Below are 20,827 nucleotides of genomic sequence, written 5' to 3'. Positions count from 1 at the left end.
ATACCTTTGTCTTGTGACAGACATAGATATATGATAAATAGATAGATACAGCGGATTAGATGCAGTCCAGAGAAAACAACCAATCTAGATATTTCAAGATTCTATGTAGATAGATAGATAGATAGATAGATAGATAGATAGATAGATAGATAGATAGATAGATAGATAGATAGATAGACAGACAATAGAGCAATAAAAAAGGACAACCAATACAACTAACAAACAATGAAGGTCAGCGCTGAGGTACAAAGTTGTGATGAATTAAATAAATAAATGGTGAGCACTATTGTTACGTCAGATAAAATCAAATTGCTATATAAAATTACAGTATACAAATGAATTTAAAATGAATTGCACATTGTCGCAATGGGGGGGGGGGGGGGGGGTGGGCGGGCGCGCCCAGGTTATGAGAGAGAGAGAGGGGGGGAGGGGTCACATGGTGGACAGCCTGAACCGCTCAGTCCGCGAGCGCATCGATATAAGTCGTCCACTGCGACTGCTCCTCTGTCCTGTCAGAGGGTGGCTGTCATTGCTCATGATGGCCTGCAACTTACTCCGTGTGCGCCTCTCCACCACAACCCCCAGTGGGTCCACTCTCCTGCCAAGGACTGAACCAGCCTTTTTTACCAGCCTGTCCAACCGCCCGGTGTTCTTGGCTGACATGTTGCCTCCCCAGCAGACTGCAGCATAAAAAACGGACTGGTAGAACATGTACAGCATGTCACTGCACACGTCAAACGACCTGAGCCTTCTCAGAAAAAACAGCCGGCTCTGTGCCTTCCTGTAGAGGGCATCAGTATTCAGAGACCAGTCCAGTTTATTATCCAGGTGCACACCCAGGAATTTGTAGGACTCCACCATCTCGATGTCTTTCCCTCCTATGTTGACTGGATAAAGGGGCGGCTTACATCTCCTGAAGTCTATGACCATCTCCTTGGTCTTGGAGGTGTTCAGAAGGAGGCCATTTTCCTCACTCCAGGCACCGAAGGCTCCCGCCAGGTCCCTGTACTCCCTCTCCTGCCCACTCCTCACACACGCCACAATAGCTGTGTCATCAGAATATTTCTGGATGTGGCAGGACCCACTGTTGTAGCTAAAGTCCGATGTGTAAAGAGTGAACAGGAAAGGAGCCAGGACGTTCCCCTGCGGGGCCCCGGTGCTGCTCACCACTGTCCCAGAGACATGTATGCTTTACTTCCGCACACTGACGGAGAGATCTCCCGATTTCCGATACAATAAAGCGAGTCTTTATCACAAACGGATCCAAATATATTTAATGTTTTTCAAAACAAGTCTATTGTTGCGCCCGGCTTTAGAGGGTTAAACAGAAACATAAACAGCCAACAATGGGGAGGTAAAGTATCATATAACAGCTGGGTAAAGTCATACTGTATGCATCATGTATAAAGATTCATTATCATTGTGAAAACTGTTTTATGGACTGGCCAGTTCAAGAGATTAGTCCCGCCCCCCTGTTTTGATTGACAGGCTAGTGTGATTGATAGCTACACTCTTATGCTATGCTGCCAAATGTATGTTTACTGGACAAATCAATGGATCTATAGTAGTTCCTGGAGAAGGTTAAGTTATAGAGCCACGATGGCAGGTCTATTTAGTGTGGGTGACCTGGCGAAGCCAGGTTGCAACCACACTATTAAAATCTATACTATTTTTATTTATTTATTCTTTATTCCGCCGATTTTTGCCAACAAACTCCTCCCAGAGCGTTCGCACCACATACACGTGAAAGGTATCAAAACGACCGGCTTGCTCCAACCCGATATGCTATTACTTTTCGGAAAGTTTCACCGCACCGTTTGGCTACAAATCGACTTTAAACAGGAACATTTCGGTCCATAGGGAATACATGGCGAATTAGAGTGGAGGAGCTGATATTATTTTTTTACCATCACCTTGGGTAAATTGCGACAGTGATCTCAATTTTGGAGGTAGATATAAAAACAACACATCAAAACGATGACACGTCTGTCCCCTCGCTCACAAAAGAAAAATAAATGGAATTGGACATTTCTATCTCAACTGATGACCATTTGTTTGAAAGTTATGCTCTACATACAAACCAATGGCTTTGCACTCTAGCGAAAACCCGATTATTTTGCTTTCCCCCCCCTTGTTTCCCGATCGCCACCCAGGCCACAATTGTCGACGGAATGACACACAACCCTTCATTGGGATCCTCAGGTGCTCACATTAAGAGGAATAAGCTTAATCGCTTATACTTTTCTTTTAATCATCGTGAGACTGAAGGCATGCGTAAGCACTGATTGAAATACATTGGGTCCATAGTGCATGTATTGCATCAGCCACTGCATCAGCCTAATTAGTGGTAGCAGCTGTGCATGACTCAGGGGGAGCTGTCAATCAACTCAGTACAGCTGACCTGGCAATGACCTCTCATGGAGTTAACCCTTCATTGCGCCTCTGTGTAGCAGTACTGAGTTGATTGACAGCGCCCTCTGAGTAGAAGAGACTTGTGGGTTGTGCCATTGTACTCGGTAGGGAAATCCTCTTTCATTGGTCGATGTTGACCACTCCCCCGATCCTTAGACCACACCCCCTTAGGCCACACCCTGTTGTGTATCTCTTGAACCGTTTGTCGTAGAGACTTGTGGGTTGTGGCATTGTACTCAGTAGGGATATCCTCTTTCATTGGTCGATGTTGACCACTCCCTCGATCCTTAGACCACGCCCCATTAGGCCACACCCCCTTTGTGTATCTCTTGAACCGTTTGTCGTAGAGACTTGCGGGTTGTGCCATTGTACTCAGTACAATAGTGTGTGTAATAGTGTGCTAGTGTAATAGTGTGTAATAGTGTGCTAGTGTAATAGTGTAATAGTGTGTAATAGTGTGCTAGTGTAATAGTGTGCTAGTGTAATAGTGTGTAATAGTGTGTAGTGTAATAGTGTGTAATAGTGTGTAATAGTGTGCTAGTGTAATAGTGTAATAGTGTGTAATAGTGTGTAATAGTGTGTAATAGTGTGTAATAGTGTGCTAGTGTAATAGTGTGTAATAGTGTGTAATAGTGTGCTAGTGTAATAGTGTGTAATATTGTGTAATAGTGTGTAATAGTGTGCTAGTGTAATAGTGTGTAAGTGTGTAATAGTGTGCTAGTGTAATAGTGTGTAATAGTGTGCTAGTGTAATAGTGTGTAATAGTGTGCTAGTGTAATAGTGTAATAGTGTGTAATAGTGTGCTAGTGTAATAGTGTGCTAGTGTAATAGTGTAATAGTGTGTAATAGTGTGCTAGTGTAATAGTGTAATAGTGTGTAATAGTGTGCTAGTGCAGCGGTTCCCAAACTTTTTTGGCCGTGCACCCCCTGTCACCTCCCGACCTAGCTGACGCACCCCCCAATGGGTTTCTGTTAGAAAAAATTGTTGCTGGTCTCCGTGCACAGATTTAATTCTTTATTTTATCTCTTCCCACGGCGACTATGGATAGGGAATTTCTTTATTTAATTAAAATGTTCACGACAACATGGATGCATGTACTCTGCCAGCATGTTTAACCACTGTGCTAGTGTAATAGTGTGTAATAGTGTGCTAGTGTAATAGTGCAATAGTGTGTAATAGTGCGTAATAGTGTGCTAGTGTAATAGTGTGTAATAGTGTGCTAGTGTAATAGTGTAATAGTTTGTCGTAGAGACTTGCAGGTTGTGCCATTGTACTCAGTAGGGATATCCTGTTTCATCGGTCTATGTTGACCACGCCCATAGTTTGGCTCCTCCCCCTTTGTGTATCTTTTGAACCGTTTGTCGTAGAGACTTGCGGGTTGTGCCATTGTACTCAGTAGGGATATCGTCTTTCATTGGTCTATGTTGACCACTCCCCTGATCCTTAGGCTGCGCCCCCTTTTTGTATCTTTTGAACCGTTTGTCGTAGAGACTTGCGGGTTGTGCCATTGTACTCAGTAGGGATGTCCTCTTTCATTGGTCTATATTGACCACGCCCTTATCCTTAGGCCACGCCCATTTTTTTTAATATTTTGAACTGTTTGTCATAGAGACTCGCGACAGACCCTCTCCCGTTGGCCGGCGGTGCACAGGCATCAGCCACACTTTCACAATTTCCCCCGCGCGGAATTGTCTAGTTTACCTTGCAATCTAAAAAAACACTGTAGTTCTATGTTTGATTAGATAGTTAGCAAACACTCAATTCAGGAACGCACAAGGACACACTTCTCAGGGGGAGGACGACCGTAAACTACTAACGAGTCGGCCGCAGTCGACCAGCATTCGCTAACGGGTCAGACCCTTTGGCTCAGCTGGTTAGTGCGGCCGCCTGTGGATCCTATGCTCCCAGGTTAAAATCCACTCGGTTACATTAGTAGAGCATGACGTATTTGTAATGGATTGGTCATGGATCGGACCATAGTAGCCGATACCGAGCCATCAGATTTCCCCATCATTGATCCGATACCAATAGCGGGTATTTGATTGGTGCATCCCTAGAAATCACACAACCTGGAAGATGTTTTAGCAACAATACAAACATGAGTCTGTTTCAGTGGAGGCTGGTGAGGTTAATTAACTTTACCAACACATACCAATTATCCATAGTTAGAAGAATGTAATTTTTACTTATTCATAGGGCTGTCACCAACGATTATTTTGTTATCGATTAATCTGTAGATTCTTTTATCGATTAGTCGATTAATCTAAACGATTAATTTACCAGAAAAATCTATTTGCAATTGAATATTTCTAAATATTTTACTAGTATCTTCAGGTCACATGGGTAGTTGCCTCTTTGACATCACCTACTGAATACCCAGAGTAGGAGATGAGCCATGAAGTTTATTTATGTCTATAAATGCTGTAGTGTGGATGCCTACTGTACATGAGTAGAGTAGTACGCGATGAGTAGTACCTACATGCCATTACTGCTTTTTATCTATTGACATTTACATTTACATTTTGTCATTTAGCTGACGCTTTTATCCAAAGCGACTTACAAGTTCTGTACGACAAGCCATCAGGAAGGGCACAACTCTATCAGCTGAGAAACAATGTTCATCAAAGTGTTCTACAGTGTAGGTTAGTTTATTAGGTACATGACAGTAAGGTTAGTTAGGGTTATTTTTTCATTTCAGATATTGATTGAAGAAGTGTGTCTTTAGTCGACGGCGAAAGATTGGATGGGTTTCAGCTGTCCTAACTGTGGTGGGAAGTTCATTCCACCATTGTGGAGCAAGGACCGAGAATAGACGGCTTCTCTTTGATGACCCTCCTGGAGCTCGGATAGGAGTAGGTCTGAGACGGCCAGAAGATGCAGAGTGTAGGGGTCTTGAGGGTGTGTAGTTAGAGACCATTGACCGGAGGTAGGCGGGAGCCATTCCCTTCGCTGCACGATATGCCAGGTCGAGGGCCTTGAAGTGGATTTGTGCAGCAATGGGGAGCCAGTGCAGCTCCCTATTGACTCATTATAGCTACTTTATCATCTTGAAATAATATAACACCCGCCCGTTACTATGACATTGTTTATCATTACATACAATGTATCCATGCCTGTAGCTAAATGCTGAAAAACGGGGGAACAAAATTAACGTTTTAGCTTTGGATTTAAAAAAACTACCAGCCAGAGAGATTTTTTTACTGGCCAAAAATTATAAATAGCTTTTTAGTATATCTCCATGAATTATTATATGTATTGTGTGTTATGATCTCTGTAGAACGCAGGGCTGCAGAGCTAGATGTCATAGCTTCTAAAATTGTATGTGGGGGCAGCGGGCTCAGCCCCTCCCTTCCAGCTGAAGTTGACGTGAAACACGGAAGTTATCAAATGCGAGTGAAACGCGCACTGTCGAGTCCTGGCTCTAGGCAGAATCACGAATAGTGGTTTTAAGAGAAGTTGTTTATATTTCAAACGTGATTCATTGCCCACTAGTTAGATTACACGTTGTGAACGTCTGCCATTTCCACCATACATACAAGTAACAACAATACGATGCATCGATCAACGGAATTTCATGGTCGATTACGTCGAATCGTGACAGCCCTACTTATTCAACATGAATCTATATGTTTAGCTAACGTTAGAGAGAGGGAGACAATAGAACAAGGCTCTTGATGTTTTTCATTTAAACTGACAGACTATGAAGGCTAATTTCCAATTCGGCAAGCTAGCAGTGGCCTACAAACAAGTTGTCTGTGTGTCTTGTAGCACTGAGAGGGTGCACAGAACTGTACAGGGACATCATGTGGATTAAGCAACATGCATAGTGTGCTGATAGGGCAGACCGGCCCTGAAATGGCTCCAGTTTACCCATAATAATGTCTTGCTATATGAAAATAACATGAATGAGTTGGACTACAGGTCTTAAAATACATTGTTATGGTGTACGTGCAAATGGCCTGAAGTAACAAATGACAATTAGCATCGTTATAAGTAGGCCTACATGTCGAGCTAGTCAAGATGAGAAGCACGTTCAGTCAGACTCATAACCCCCCCCCCGACACCTAAAAGGACAATATACTACCTTATGCATACCGCACCTTATGTGAATACTGTATACTTCATCAGATCATATATTTAGCATTTACCTCTTTAGCATTTATTGATTATATATTAGATTTAGATTATTGGATTATTAGATTATATATTGCATATATTTAGCACTTCGTTTTTTTTGTTTTAGACTATATATTAGATTAGATTTAGATTATTGGATTAGATTATATATTGTAACTATTATTGTAGGGCAAATATAACTGAGAGGGCATACATACCCTCATCTCGCACCTTGTTGACCATTATGCACATGTCCAGAGTTAATTATGTTATGTTAAGCATATTGATTTGTTATATTGTTTACACTGCTTTTTACTACATGTACCTCCCCTCCCCCCCCCCCCCCCTGTGCTGCTATGATGCCTGAATTTCCCCAAGGGGATCAATAAAGGAATATCTTATCTTATGAATCCATGTTAGCTATGATTAGCACAGTGCTAATGTTGATGTATTCCTGTTCAAAGAGGCTGTGATAAAGCTCCTGTGTGGATGCCAAAGGGATATGCTAGCTAGCAAGCTTCTTTAATGTTAACTGCTTTCTTTATCATTATAGTGTAGTGGGTGCTATAGACATAATTCACCATTGTATTGTGTTGATGGGGCACTGTCACTTTAAGGAGGTTGGTTTTGGGGTTGGGCTTAGAGAAGACGCGCTGGTGGGATTTCATTGATAAAATGTTTGGGTACTACGAGCTGCAGAGGCTAGCACGGCATAGTTCCGACAGCTGTCACTTGTGCTATAAATGTAATAAATGACACGCGGCTTTGTGTTGTCGCAAGATAGAAATAGCGCGTTTCTCCTTTCCGACGATTTCTACAATAGATAAGGTGATTTGTTTTGTAGTTGTGCTCCTACTCATTCAGCTCGCTAATGTTATCGAACTGGCTAAACGTGCTTGATATAACTAGGACATTAGGCGATTTCTTATCACTTCTCGTATTCATTTGCCTACACCATCGTTAGTCTACTGGTCTTGTTTTCTCACAACAGTCCCCGGAACACAGGACGTCTGACTGATTGTCTGAAGAAGAGCCACCCCCAAAATGTGGTGGTGCCCCGGGCACTGAGCTCACGTTGTTTCCGGCAGGGCCGCCGCTGGAGTACACGGTCGTGTAGCCTTTGCTGTGAGACGTGGGCTTCAGGCTCTTCCCTGCTTTGATCTCCGCCAGCAGCTCCGAGTTGTCGCCCGCTGGGGACATCATGTTGAAAGACTTAGCACCTGAAACAGAAGAGAGGAGAAGTGAGGAGAGAGAGGGAGAGAGAGAGAGACAGATAGAGAGAGAGAGAGAGAGGGATGGTGTGGTTGTGCTGGTGAGTGACATTAGCTCCTGGCAGGCCTCAGTGTTAAATATTTCATGGTGCCCTGCGGCCGCGTGTGTGGAGAGAAATCTTTTTATGATCATGTATTGAGCCTCACGGAGGGTACAACCACCATCTTCTACAATGACTGTACAAGTTTTAGCAATGAGTTCTCTAGCCATTTAAAATTAGACTTAGTCATGGATTACTATTATTATTATTATCAATTTTAATGAAAAATTCTACATTTAAAATCTGATATGAAACTACAAGTATCAAAATGTATCTACTACTCTAGTTATATTTTAACTTCCATTTGTGTATGTGTTTCTTTTCTTATATAGTACATTATGCTACATTTCACGCCATTCATTGCCACACCGTGCCATCAAGAAATTATGCCATTTCCACCTCGGTGGACCTACTTTGGAATTTGTCTAAGCCTTTGAAACTCTGTTGTCAGTCACTTTAATATCTAGTGCATTTTCCTACAACACTAAACTCAAAATCACATGCAACTCCAAATTATTTCAATGAACTCCAAAGAGAAAACTAAATTTATGAGAGATACGGTGTCATTTTTAAAGGTCCCCTCCAATCAAAAACATGTTTTTCTTATGGTTAACTCCTTGGAGGCATGACTTTGACTATACAGATTGTTACTTATGGTTAACTCCTCTTGGAGGCATGCCTTTGACAGACGTTCAGTATGCTCAACGAACTAGATTCTTGTACCGGATCTCCTCTCTGGTAAACAAGAACACCCTGAAGACTCTGGCAGGAGCACTCATTCAAGGGTACTATGATTATGCGTGCACCTCATGGTACCAAAGCACCTCAAAGGCGCTTAAAACAAAATTACAAACATCACAAAACAAACTGGTCAGACTACTACTTGACCTGAACCCCAGAACCCACCTCACCCCTGCCCACTTTGACAACCTAGGATGGCTTAGAGTAGACGACAGAGTACAGCAACTTGCAATGGGCCTGGTCTACAAGATACACTATACGACCGGGGTGCCCATGTACATGTCAAAATACTTCCCAAAGGTCAGTGAATACCACAACCACTACACCAGAGGAAGCTCAACAAATCATGTTAAACCCAGATTCGGCTCAAACAAGGGACTAAACACGTTTCGCAATTATGCCACAACAATGTGGAACGCCCTACCCAAAGCTGTAAAGGAATGTGAATCCCTGCCCACATTCAAAACCGCTCTTAAAGAGCACCTACGGGAGGCTGCAATTCGAAACTGGCCACCGTAAATGCCCAAAACCCCCACCACCTCCTAATAGACAGTCTCCTCCCCACCGCATGTATATATTCCCTCCCCGCCGTATGTATATTTCCCTCCCACCCACCCACCCCCTCCTAATGTACAGTCCCCTCCCCATCATATGTATATACTCTGTCAGGATCTAGGGGTAACAGTACTGTATATTTGAATACCGCTTATGTCACAAATGTATCAGTACCAAATACCTATATGTCCCTATGCCATAAATGTCATGTATGTTGTGTATGTCATAAATGTCTATATGAATTGAAAATGGGGGACCCTGATGGAAACAAGACAAACGTCTTTCTCAGGTCTGCATCCCCTTAACAATTGTATGTATTGAGCCGTACTGTATTGTACCCATTCTGCAATCTGTTAAATAAAGTTTTCATTCATTCATTCATTCATTAATTCACTCAACGACAATAACACTATGTAACAAACCATCAAATACACTCACAGCACACACATCCACACGTACACACTCACTTTAAATAAACAACTCACTGTAGCACCCACTTTAACACACTTTATATTTATTGGTAAAGAGATTTGCACTACAACTCATACCTCATTGTACCTTACCCTAAGTTGTACCTCATCCCATTTCTGCATTGTACTGTATATTGTATATTGAACACTTTTGTTTACGTACTTTTGACTTTCTATTTTATACTATATACAAAACAGAAAAAAGCATTTCATATAAAAGTATTCTGTATTTTTGTATGACAACTAATAAAGAGACGTGAAACTTGAACTTGAATAGATTGTTATTTATGGTTAACTCATCTTGGAGGCATGACTTTGACTATATAGATTGTTATTTATGGTTAACTCCTCTTGGAGGCATGACTTTGACTATATAGATTGTTATTTATGGTTAACTCCTCTTGGAGGCATGACTTTGACTATATAGATTGTTATTTATGCTTAACTCCTCTTGGAGGCATGACTTTGACTATATAGATTGTTATTTATGGTTAACTCCTCTTGGAGGCATGACTTTGACTATATGTAAGGGATAATGTATAGCTACGAGGTCATTGTCGCAAAATAATTGACCGACACAGAGTTTAAAATACCGAGGCGCAGCACCGAGGTGTTTTAAACGTCAGTGAAGGTCAATTATTTTGCGACAATGATCGAGTATAGCTATACATTATCCCGCTTATTACATGGCTAACTTACTAACAATATACCTAATTAATTTTACATCAACAAGACGAGATCAAATGCTGACGCAGTTCTGTTCTGGCTCCGCTGTCATCGTCACACACACTCCGCTGTCAGTGCAGCCAGCAGGTGTGTCCGATTGGCTGCACTGATGCAGTGTGTCAGTGGCCTTGATTGCGAACAGCTGCGCACAGCGGTCATTATTGTTCCACAGAGGTCCGTTATCGAGTAATATCGGACCTCTGACGAGCGCTATTGACCAATCACAAGCAAGCATTTCGGCGAATGTGAAAACGCCATCTAATAAAGATTGTTATTTATGGCTAACTCCTCTTGGAGGCATGACTTTGACTATATAGATTGTTATTTATGGTTAACTCCTCTTGGAGGCATGACTTTGACTATATAGATTGTTATTTATGGTTAACTCCTCTTGGAGGCATGACTTTGACTATATAGATTGTTATTTATGGTTAACTCCTCTTGGAGGCATGACTTTGACTAGAAGTTGCCTTTGAGAACCAATGGTTCTCGAGCCGTAACGGCACATGGGGCAGGAGCCTATCTCCTGTTTCCGTAGCGTGAGGCAGCTTGATGTACAACTACACCCCTTGGACATGACGCTAGTAAGTCGCAAGGACTTCCCCCCCAAACCAACCCTTGATGCTGAGTGTCAAGCAGGGAGGCTATGGGTACCATTTTTTAAATAGTCTTTGGTATGACTCGGCCAGGGCTTGAACTCCCAGCCTCCCGAACTCAGGGCGGACACTCTAACCACGAGGCCACTGAGCCGGTTTGACTTTGACTATATAGATTGTTATTTATGCAGAACGTCACCAGAGCATCTTTTCCACATTCTTCCCCTGGAGATGGAGAGAGCTCCCCTGTACTTCCCTGAAATCTGAGTTGCATGTGTGATGTCACTAATAGGCAATGTTGTGGGGTAGGTAACTACATGTAGTTCAGTTACTACTTTAACTACATGTTGTAGTAGTTGGGTGGCACTTTAACTACATGTTGTAGTAGTTGGGTGGCACTTTAACCACATTCAAATCTCAGCAGCTTCTTCAGTACTACTAATTTGGGTCTTTAACTACTTTAGGTAGTTCATTACAAACTACTTATTTCCCTAGAAATTCAGAATTTTCCTGATTCCACCTCAACAATTGCTCCCTGTCCTCTCTGTAAAACACATCGGGCTAGTGAGGATTGATCTGCCCTGGTCCCTAAATCAAACACACCCACCCACTGTCAGTTCAGTTGTACCTCCATGCACTGTAACTATATGAGGTCCCAGACTCGGATTGTGATAATTTCCTGTGATGTAGTTTGGATGTACTTTTTGGAAAGTTTTAGTTTAGTTTGACAAGCTCCATTTTTTAGAGTAGTTAAGATGTAAGTTTAACTACTTTTCATTGTGAGATAGCTAGTAGTTTGGTAAACTACAGTTTTCAAGTAGTTTCCCCAACACTACAGTAGGTCGAACTTCTCTTGGTCTAATACGGTATGTGGTAACACATTTAGCTTCAGCTATACAGAAAGCCGAGTTTGACATGCCTTGAAAGAATATAAGCTGCTGACTTGGAATTCCTGGTAAATATCAATAGATGCTTGTTGCCAGTTTCTATATTCATAGATCCTTGCATCTCAATGAGGGTAAAGGTGTAGAGATGCTGCCAAGACATTTTCAGTAAGATTTTCGGGAAATAAATATATTTATACAAATCAGGTTTTTTCTCCCGTTCCAATATATATATAACAAGTAAACAAATAACAATAACAACAGTAACAAAACATACAATGTAAAGCAAATATTTATACAAATTGTTATTCATTGTTTAAAATACATCTGGAGGGGATGTTTAACGTCAAGCCTCGGGTGAAATGCATTTGTGCTACAGGCCATAATCTACTTATACAGAACAAACCCACCAAATCGGACTATAATTGCAGGTCTGTGTTATAAAGGCTGTGACAAGAGCATTATTGTGTGCATTTTGTGGGGACAGCTTAAATCAAATAGGCTTTGTGTGGTGCCCATACTGTATTATACAAACATGTCTGAAACATGTTTGAAAATCAAGAAATCCTATAATTTCTTGATGAAATTAATAAAGTGTGTAAAATTGCATCCGACAAAAAATTATGTAACGCCAGACAACTCATTCATAAATGCTTAAAGCCGCTGTGTTTTATTTATGCAAGCAATGCAAAAGAAAACACTGTAACAAGTTATAATAACAAGATAGATGTATTGGAAGTAGGATTTCTAGCCAAAGCTAATTTGTGACCCCCTTCTATTTTATATATCATCATTACCAAAAGTACAGTGTTTTAATATATTTAGTTTGTTCTATAAAGTTTGTATCTGATATTTTGTCAGTAGTAGTGTTGATGTTATTTGTAATTTTTATAAACCTTTCTACCTTTAGTAAAGACACCTTTAATAAACATTTCTATTGATCACCTACTGTGCGTTTGGTAACAGATTTCAAAACAGCAGTTACCCAGACATTAAATAAATATGACAATCAGTGAATATGAATGGAGTCAAATAGTTAGATATGGTACGACATTCATCAACAGGTCATAGCAAATTATTGGACCACTGACAATTTAATTGGATCAATTATTATGTCATAACTTTACAATGCATCACTGTGCCTCACTGCATCAATGAGCACAGGGTGACAGTACTATCTTCCTGGACTTTTACTTTTAAACTGAACATAGTACAATTTTACACTTACTGTATAGTTCTGTATATTTTATATTCGAATGTAACATAGGAAATGTATATCCCGGACCGTATTTTAATTATTATTCGTGACTTTTGTTTTGTCTACCTAAATGTTTACCGTTTACTGTGAGCGATTTGTAGTGCCACATTTCCCTCGGGATGAATAAAGTATTTCTATTCTATTCTATTAATAGAATATGATCATAACTTATCCGGGGGGACTTTGCTATCAGCTACAGGATAATATAACAGAATATAACAATACTTAACAAAACTAAAAAACAGCAGCAACACACTAATATCTCGCTATAACACAACAAATTTGTGTTAAACTAAAGAGCCCTAGTGAGCTACTGTACCTCACCTGCTTCAGGGAAAGCTAAAACTCCGCTGAATTTCCCTCATCGATCACTCATTTTCTACCGCAAACCAAAACCTCTGCTATGAGGCAACAGGCTGGCTGGGCTGCAAAGCCTCTGTGGAACTCTGCTTGCTCGCTCTCCCTCCTGCTCGCTCTCCCTCCTGCTCGCTCTCCCTCCTGCTCTCTCTCTCCCCTGCTCTCTCTCCCCCTCTCCCTCCCTCTCTCTTTCTCTCTCTCTCTCTTTCTCTGTCCCCGTTGGCCGCCCTCTCTGAGCTATGCTGATGAAGAGAGAGACGGCTTTCTATAAAGGGCTGGTTATCATCCCAGCAGGGGGGAGAAGTAGAAGTGACAGCTGGCGTTTGGCCAAAGCTGGGCCACCGGAATTAACCCCGAAACACGTGCACCTGCATGCATTCACAAGTCTCTCCTCCAATCACTGCCGCAGTCATCTGCCTTGTCACTGTAAGTCCCGCCTCCCTCCCACGATTGACACACTCACCTGACATGGATGTGTGCACACACACACACACACACACACACACACACACCCACCCACCCACCCCAAGCAAGTGCCTCACCTTACCCTGTCTCCTCCCACCAAGCACACAGTCAGTGGATTAGAGAGAGAGAGAGAGAGAGAGAGAGAGAGAGAGAGAGAGAGAGAGAGAGAGAGAGAGAGAGAGAGAGAGATAAAGAGAGTGAGAAAAGAGATCTCATTTAGCAAGGTTAATACTGTAGTAGCCCAATTAAGAACCTCTCTCTCTCTCTCTCTCTCTCTCTCTCTCTCTCTCTCTCTCTCTGAATGGTTTGATACCATCAGTGCAACAAGTGACAGTAATTGGACTAATTGTAATTGGACTAAATAACAACTCAATAATCAAATCAATCATGTAAGGTATAATCGGTAATGCTGTCAAACAGCAACCTCTAGGCAAAAGAGCCCCAGCTGGTATTGCACTTTGTTTACGTACTTTAGTTCTGGTCTGATGTATGGGTTGGAGTTGAGTGGGGATGGGTTGCTATTTCTGGCCACACCTCAGGCTCTGCCAAGAGCGGTCTGGAGAAATTCACAGTATAATAAGCCTACTGGGTTTGTGGCTCAAAGCGCCCCAAATTCTTTTTTTTTCAACTCAAAAGCAACCTCTACACTACCCAGACGCCCAAAATGATAATTTTGCATGAATTACTAGTCTTCACCTACAATATATACAACTTCCTCTTGTGCATTTCCTGGTTGTTAAACCAGATAAAAACAAGGTAAATACTTAACCATACAAATATACAGTAATACTGTTCCGACAGCACAATATTAGATAAAAAATGTCACCAGTTTATGTGGATGTCCAATCAGCGTTGATGATAAATGTAGTCAATTGAAGCAATATTTAGCTATTTTGCTATATTGACGAGTTCCCCTGCTGGCAGAGCCAAGCCGACAGTGTCTACATGTCCCAGGATGCATTGCGCGTGAGCCGTTTCCACTAGGCTAAAGAAATACTGCTATGTGGAACACCAGCACCTCAACAAGATGTTCTCTGCCTATTCCAGAACACCAGCACCTCAACAAGATGTTCTCTGCCTATTCCAGAACACCAGCACCTCAACAAGATGTTCTCTGCCTATTCCAGAACACCAGCACCACCACAAGGAGGTGTTCTCTGCCTATTCCAGAACACCAGCACCACCACAAGGAGGTGTTCTCTGCCTATTCCAGAACATCAGCACGGCAGCACCACAAAAAAAAGTGATAGATATATAGATTTTAATTTTGGCGAACGTTGTTTAGATTTTGGAAAATAAATTCTCTAAGCAAGGAATTCCGGTTAATTAATTTACCCCACCTAATGAACCACTGCATGCTTCCTCGAAATTCCAAATGAGGTACAGTATACCTAGCAAGGCCTAAAACCTCTTACCTAGGAATGCTACCTATATTATAGGAAGCTTCCTTGTATTTGAGACACAGGCATTGTGTGTGTGGTCACTTGTGTTTGGGTTAAGGGTGTGGATTGAACAGCTAGGGGAGGAGTAGGTGGAGTACAGATGGCCTGCTTCCACCATGGGGCCACAACAGCTCTACACCGGAGGAGCAGTTAAGCCACCACTGGCACCACAGGGACTCTTCACTTGTCGTCAAACACTTCATATGAGAGATGCCTTGTTAAGAGGTATAATCACCTCCTTTGTTGTTTAATAAAGAACTGTTACAGTCTAAAAGTTACAGCACCACTTTCAATCAACCAACTGGTGTCCTGCTGCCTGCATGTAAAGAGCGGTTTGACTTGTAAATCTTCAATTTATTATCCTTTTTAGCACCAGTTAATTTTATGACCACTTTATTGGTGGTTTATGACATTAGTGATCAATATTAGCGCCACGCTACTCAGTCACTACTTGTCTTTTAAGCGTTTGGAACAGGAGGCTGAGTCTAACGAAAGCAATTTTTTCCCCCCCAACCATTTACAATTTAAATGTTTAGACGTACATGTGTGTTTGTGAAATGTTTGTAATTCTAAGAGGCAGTGATGTGAAGAGGCAGTGACTTGATGTCTGTGACGTCCATCACTCACCTGTCACAGACATCAAGTGTGATCTTATCTTACATAGCCAGGTATGAAGTATTATCTTATCTTACATACAAGACATGAAGTATTATCGTATCTTACATACAATACATAAAGTATTATCTTATCTTACATAGCCAGATATGAAGTATTATCTTATCTTACATAGCCAGATATGAAGTATTATCTTATCTTACATAGCCAGATATGAAGTATTATCTTATCTTACATACAATACATGAAGTATTATCTTATTTTACATACAAGACATGAAGTATTATCGTATCTTACATACAATACATGAAGTATTATCTTATTTTACATACAAGACATGAAGTATTATCGTATCTTACATACAATACATGAAGTATTATCTTATCTTACATAGCCAGGTATGAAGTATTATCGTATCTTAATTAATTAAGCCCTAGCCGTATTTTCAGAAAATCCACCTAAAAGTACATACATACCCAAGTAAATGGAAATTTGCTCCACTTCTACAAGGTCCATTTGCATGTTCTGGCATCTATGGACCTCAGGGAATGTATTCCCAGTGTCAGAAATATTGTGTCTGTTACTATGCTTGAGTAAATTGTAATGAGCCAAAGGTGAATATAAATTATTATTAATTTTTCTCCCCCATCTTTGACTGTGAATAACATTGACCAAAAGTGAAGAAATGCCACTCAGCTCATTCAGCACATTCTTGAGATCAAGTGTAATAAAAATCTAAGCAAATGAATAAAGGGCAGATGATTTACAGGGTTTTTTGTAGATACAGTACAGAATTTTGCCATCCGGACACATTCAATATGAAATATGAATATAGACCAGGCCTATAAATGACCTTATTATGGCCAAGTAATCTATGGTAATCTATAATCTATAGTAATCTGGATCGGCCCAAATCTCCTCTTTCCAAGAGTTAAATCTGGATTTAGTACCACCAGGCGCCCGATATAGAGCAGCAAAGACCATGAATGAAATCTAGACGTGCACAGAAAGGTAAAGCAACAATATACGTTGTATTTTATGGCAATAATGTTGAGATATAAACACGAAAAACATGTCAATATTATTTTTTCACGTCAAGTGGTTGCAGCTTTGACTGTGGCTGGTGTGAGTTGGGTAGTGTAGTTTTATGAAATTTCAACGTCCATCGAAAGCCCTGGCTCTCCTCTTTCTTAGGACTACAATGATGACGGCGTCATGTCCTCGCATCTAAATCATCCGGTTTCCGATGCAATGTGCAGAGATTTTTATAAGCTCATATTTCGCTAATAACACTTAAAATCATTGCTAAACAAAATATACACTTTGACTGCTGTTTTGATAGGGTTAGGGTCTTTACTATTGGCTACATTTGACAAAGAAACACAACATCACTTAATACGGACTGTATTGATCTATTTGTGATGTGAAATAAATCTCTGCCTGGTATGGGCTTAAGAGGTTAATCGTAAAACAGAAAATGTATTCCAATATACAGACTGACATTTGAATGATCTCATTATCATTGCCTACAATCATGATTAATAACACAATTCCAAGGGCGGCTAGGTGGTGCAGTGGGCAAGGCGCTCACCACCAATGCAGGAGACGCTGGGTTCGAGCCCAGCTCTCCGCATTGCTATCAGCTTGGCTGGTCGTTCATACTAATACAATTGGCAGTATTAGGGGGTGGGAAGCTGATGGGTGGGGATCGGACGTTGTGGACAGCGACTCCTACAGGTCGGTTGGTGCGCCTGCGCAGCAGAATCAGGAAGCGACGGGGGCGGCGTGCCCTCCAAACGCAGACCCCCGACGCTGAGAGATCGCGCTGTGCAGGTGAAAAGATGCGACTGCTGCTTCCTCGAGTACCGGAGGGGACACGTGATGTAAGGCTTAGTCCACATTGCAGCCGGCTTGTGGGAGGCATGGCCTAACAACGTTCGAGACAGGGGAGGGTAGAATTGGACGATACGAAATTGGGATGGGAGAAAAATAGAAAATGGGAGAAAAAGTAGACCAAAAAAAAACACAATTCCAAGTAGTGTACTTGTGTTAACATAAATATATATATATATATAATGTATTTTCTTAATGATTTTTGCTACCTGATGGCAAAACTTAACTTAAATAATATTAATAATCACTATTATTATCACTATACATTTATTCAGCACTTTTGAATGCATACATTAATTCCAGACACGATTAAAATGTATTTTTTATATATAGGCTATATACATATTTAAATAAATGTCTTCCTTTTGAATAAAATAGGCTCAGGAATCAGGATTGTTAAAGCTAATTAGCCTAATCCATGTGAAAAAGAGTAGCATATAGTAAATGTATGCACACACACACACACACACACACACACACACACACACACACACACACACACACACACACACACACACACACACACACACACACACACACACACACACACACACACACACACACACACACACACACACACACACACACACACACACACACACACACACACACACACACACACACACACACACACACACACACACACACACACACACACACGAGAGGGAGAATAGCTTATATATAGCAGACTTAATGATGTTACTGAGTCATAATTCATGGCATTCTATAGCCTACATGGAAGGACTGCTGTATTTACTACATCTCCCGTGACTCTTAGCAGGGGATGACGTAGCTTAACACTTTGAGTGCCAGCCACGAGAAAACTTGTTAGTTCATGCCATGTGTTGAGTGCCAAGGATGAGAAATCTCGTTATTTAATCGTTATTTCTTTTATTAGCGATTTCCATTCATTTTTCATCAATCTAGCCTCACGTTACCATTGGGACTGGCTCTGAACTCGAACAGGGAAAATACCGCCCCCTATCGTCTCCCGGATGGTAATGCACGCATTGGATTGGACTGAATGAAAATGCAAGGGGGAATAAATTCGGAATCCACATTTTACTTCTCAGGCATGTAACCCGAGCCGATTGCAGTCATCGCCGACCCTCAGAACAGCGTGGAATATGTGTTTCCAGTACCCAGCGTTGGATCAATAAACGTGATCGATATTTGGAATGGCGATCAGGAATTGGAATAATCTTTTTGGAGAACATCTGATATAAGGTAAGGAATCTATTTTACCAGTCTTGGGGTAATCAGAGTTTTTTTCACATATATCTCAACGTGTCCCCTATCTGTGTATGTGTGTGTGTGCTGACCAGTGTTGCGTTGCTCATATCAACACTGGTTGCACGCACGCTAATGACGCCACGTGCACGCGCGCTCCCGCCCATGCGCATAAATGTTCCCTCGCATAAGGACAGACTAAAGACAGTGCCTAATTGCCTCTACGAATGGAATGTAACACCTGACGACAGGCGCTATTGAAATGCAAAGTAGCCAGGTGGGTACTGCGAGTTGGCGCATCAGTCGAGTGCAGCGCATTCCTGTGTGCACGCGCTTCTACTCACAACTTTGGTTGCACGGCATGCAACCCCATCCCATGTGCAACGCATCACTGGTGCTGACCAGGAAATAGATACTCGATTTTTCAGCCCGCTTCTCTAGTGTGCACAAGTACACATATACTATCGATAATCTAGCGTTTATTTGAAAACGATTCATAAATAGACAGAAAAATGACAACGTGTTTTGTGTATTCCACTAAAGGCCGTTTATCACAGAATCTTTTTTATTTTCTGGAAATTTTCAAAAACAAGTGTTTTTCAAAATCGTATAAAATGGAAATGTACAGATGAAAAAACAATCCGTTTCGTACATGTTGACTGCAAGCAAGTCATTGATAAGTGACGGGCGTATTAGACACATAGCCATAATATAGAATATAGAAATAGCTCAGTGAAAATCATGAAATATCGGAAAATCAGTCTAAAAGGGCTGGCATTCAAGCAATAAATCGTGCGCCCCCTGCTGGCACTCAAAGTGTTAAGAGATACTGGTGAAAGAGGAATGGAAGCGTAGTCAGCTGCGCAAGGGTTTGTGAATGGAGAGGAGCGCCCGCTGTTTGGAGAACGGAAGAGTTGACAAGTTGCAACTGGAGTTGGATGGATGAGCACTTAGCGGATGAGGAAGAGATGGAAGGGGGAGAGAGTGGAGAAGAGTATTCACAGATTGGCAGAGGGGGGGGGGGGGGGGGATTGCGAAGAGGAGCCGAGAGGGGCGGGATGAAGGACAGGTAGTGGGGAGTGCGAAGAAAAGAAGTATCAGTAAGGAGGACGAGTTTAAAGTGATCATAAAATTTAACGAAGGGGATAAAAGTGCTTAGCCCAATGGTGTTGTCGGCTGTATTGAGGAAGGCACTAGGAGGGGATATAGAAATGGCAAATGTATTATGGGATGGGAGCCTGTTTGTGAAGTGCAGAAGTGAGGAGCAGAGAAAGAAAGCCATGAGTCTAACAATGCTGTATAAAAAAGGAGATATATCGGAGAAAAAGATAGTTGGTGAACAGAGAGGGACTAGGGGAGTCATAACAGGGGCACACACGGGAGAAGATGTGGAAAGGTTGGAAAAAGAGGTTACTAGTAAAGGAGTAGAAGTTTTATCAATAAAACGGCTACAGTCCTCTAGAAATGGGGAGAAGACTGACAGTGAGTCAGTGATGATACATTTTGGGAGTGAAGTGCTTCCAACGAGAGTGATGATCGGGTATATGAGCTTCTATGTAAGGGAGTACGTTCCCCCGCCGGTTAGATGCTACAAATGTCAGAGGTATGGACATATTGCGAATGTATGCAGAGGGAAACAAAGGTGCGGGAAATGTGGAGGAGAGCATGAATATGGCAAATGTGACGAAAAGGCGGAGATTAAGTGTTGCAATTGTGGCGGGAACCATACAGCAGCGTATGGTGGGTGCGAAGTG

At 41.6% G+C, this 20,827-nt stretch overlaps 1 protein-coding gene across 1 annotated transcript in view; it reads right to left on the bottom strand.

The window, feature by feature from the left end:
* espn (espin) overlaps positions 1-20,827 on the bottom strand; it is a gene marked incomplete at both ends in the record, with an annotated part of 215,492 nt that overhangs the window by 23,529 nt on the left and 171,136 nt on the right. Inside the window, one exon of the mRNA XM_084333047.1 lies at positions 7,604-7,749. Coding sequence (XP_084189173.1) covers positions 7,604-7,749 — 146 coding nt within the window. The remainder of the gene's footprint in view (positions 1-7,603; positions 7,750-20,827) is intronic.

This window comes from Notolepis coatsorum (genome assembly GCF_963971535.1).
Source record: "Notolepis coatsorum genome assembly, chromosome: 17".
NCBI classification, from domain to species: domain Eukaryota; kingdom Metazoa; phylum Chordata; class Actinopteri; order Aulopiformes; family Paralepididae; genus Notolepis; species Notolepis coatsorum.
This window is presented reverse-complemented; position numbering and strand designations above follow the sequence as displayed.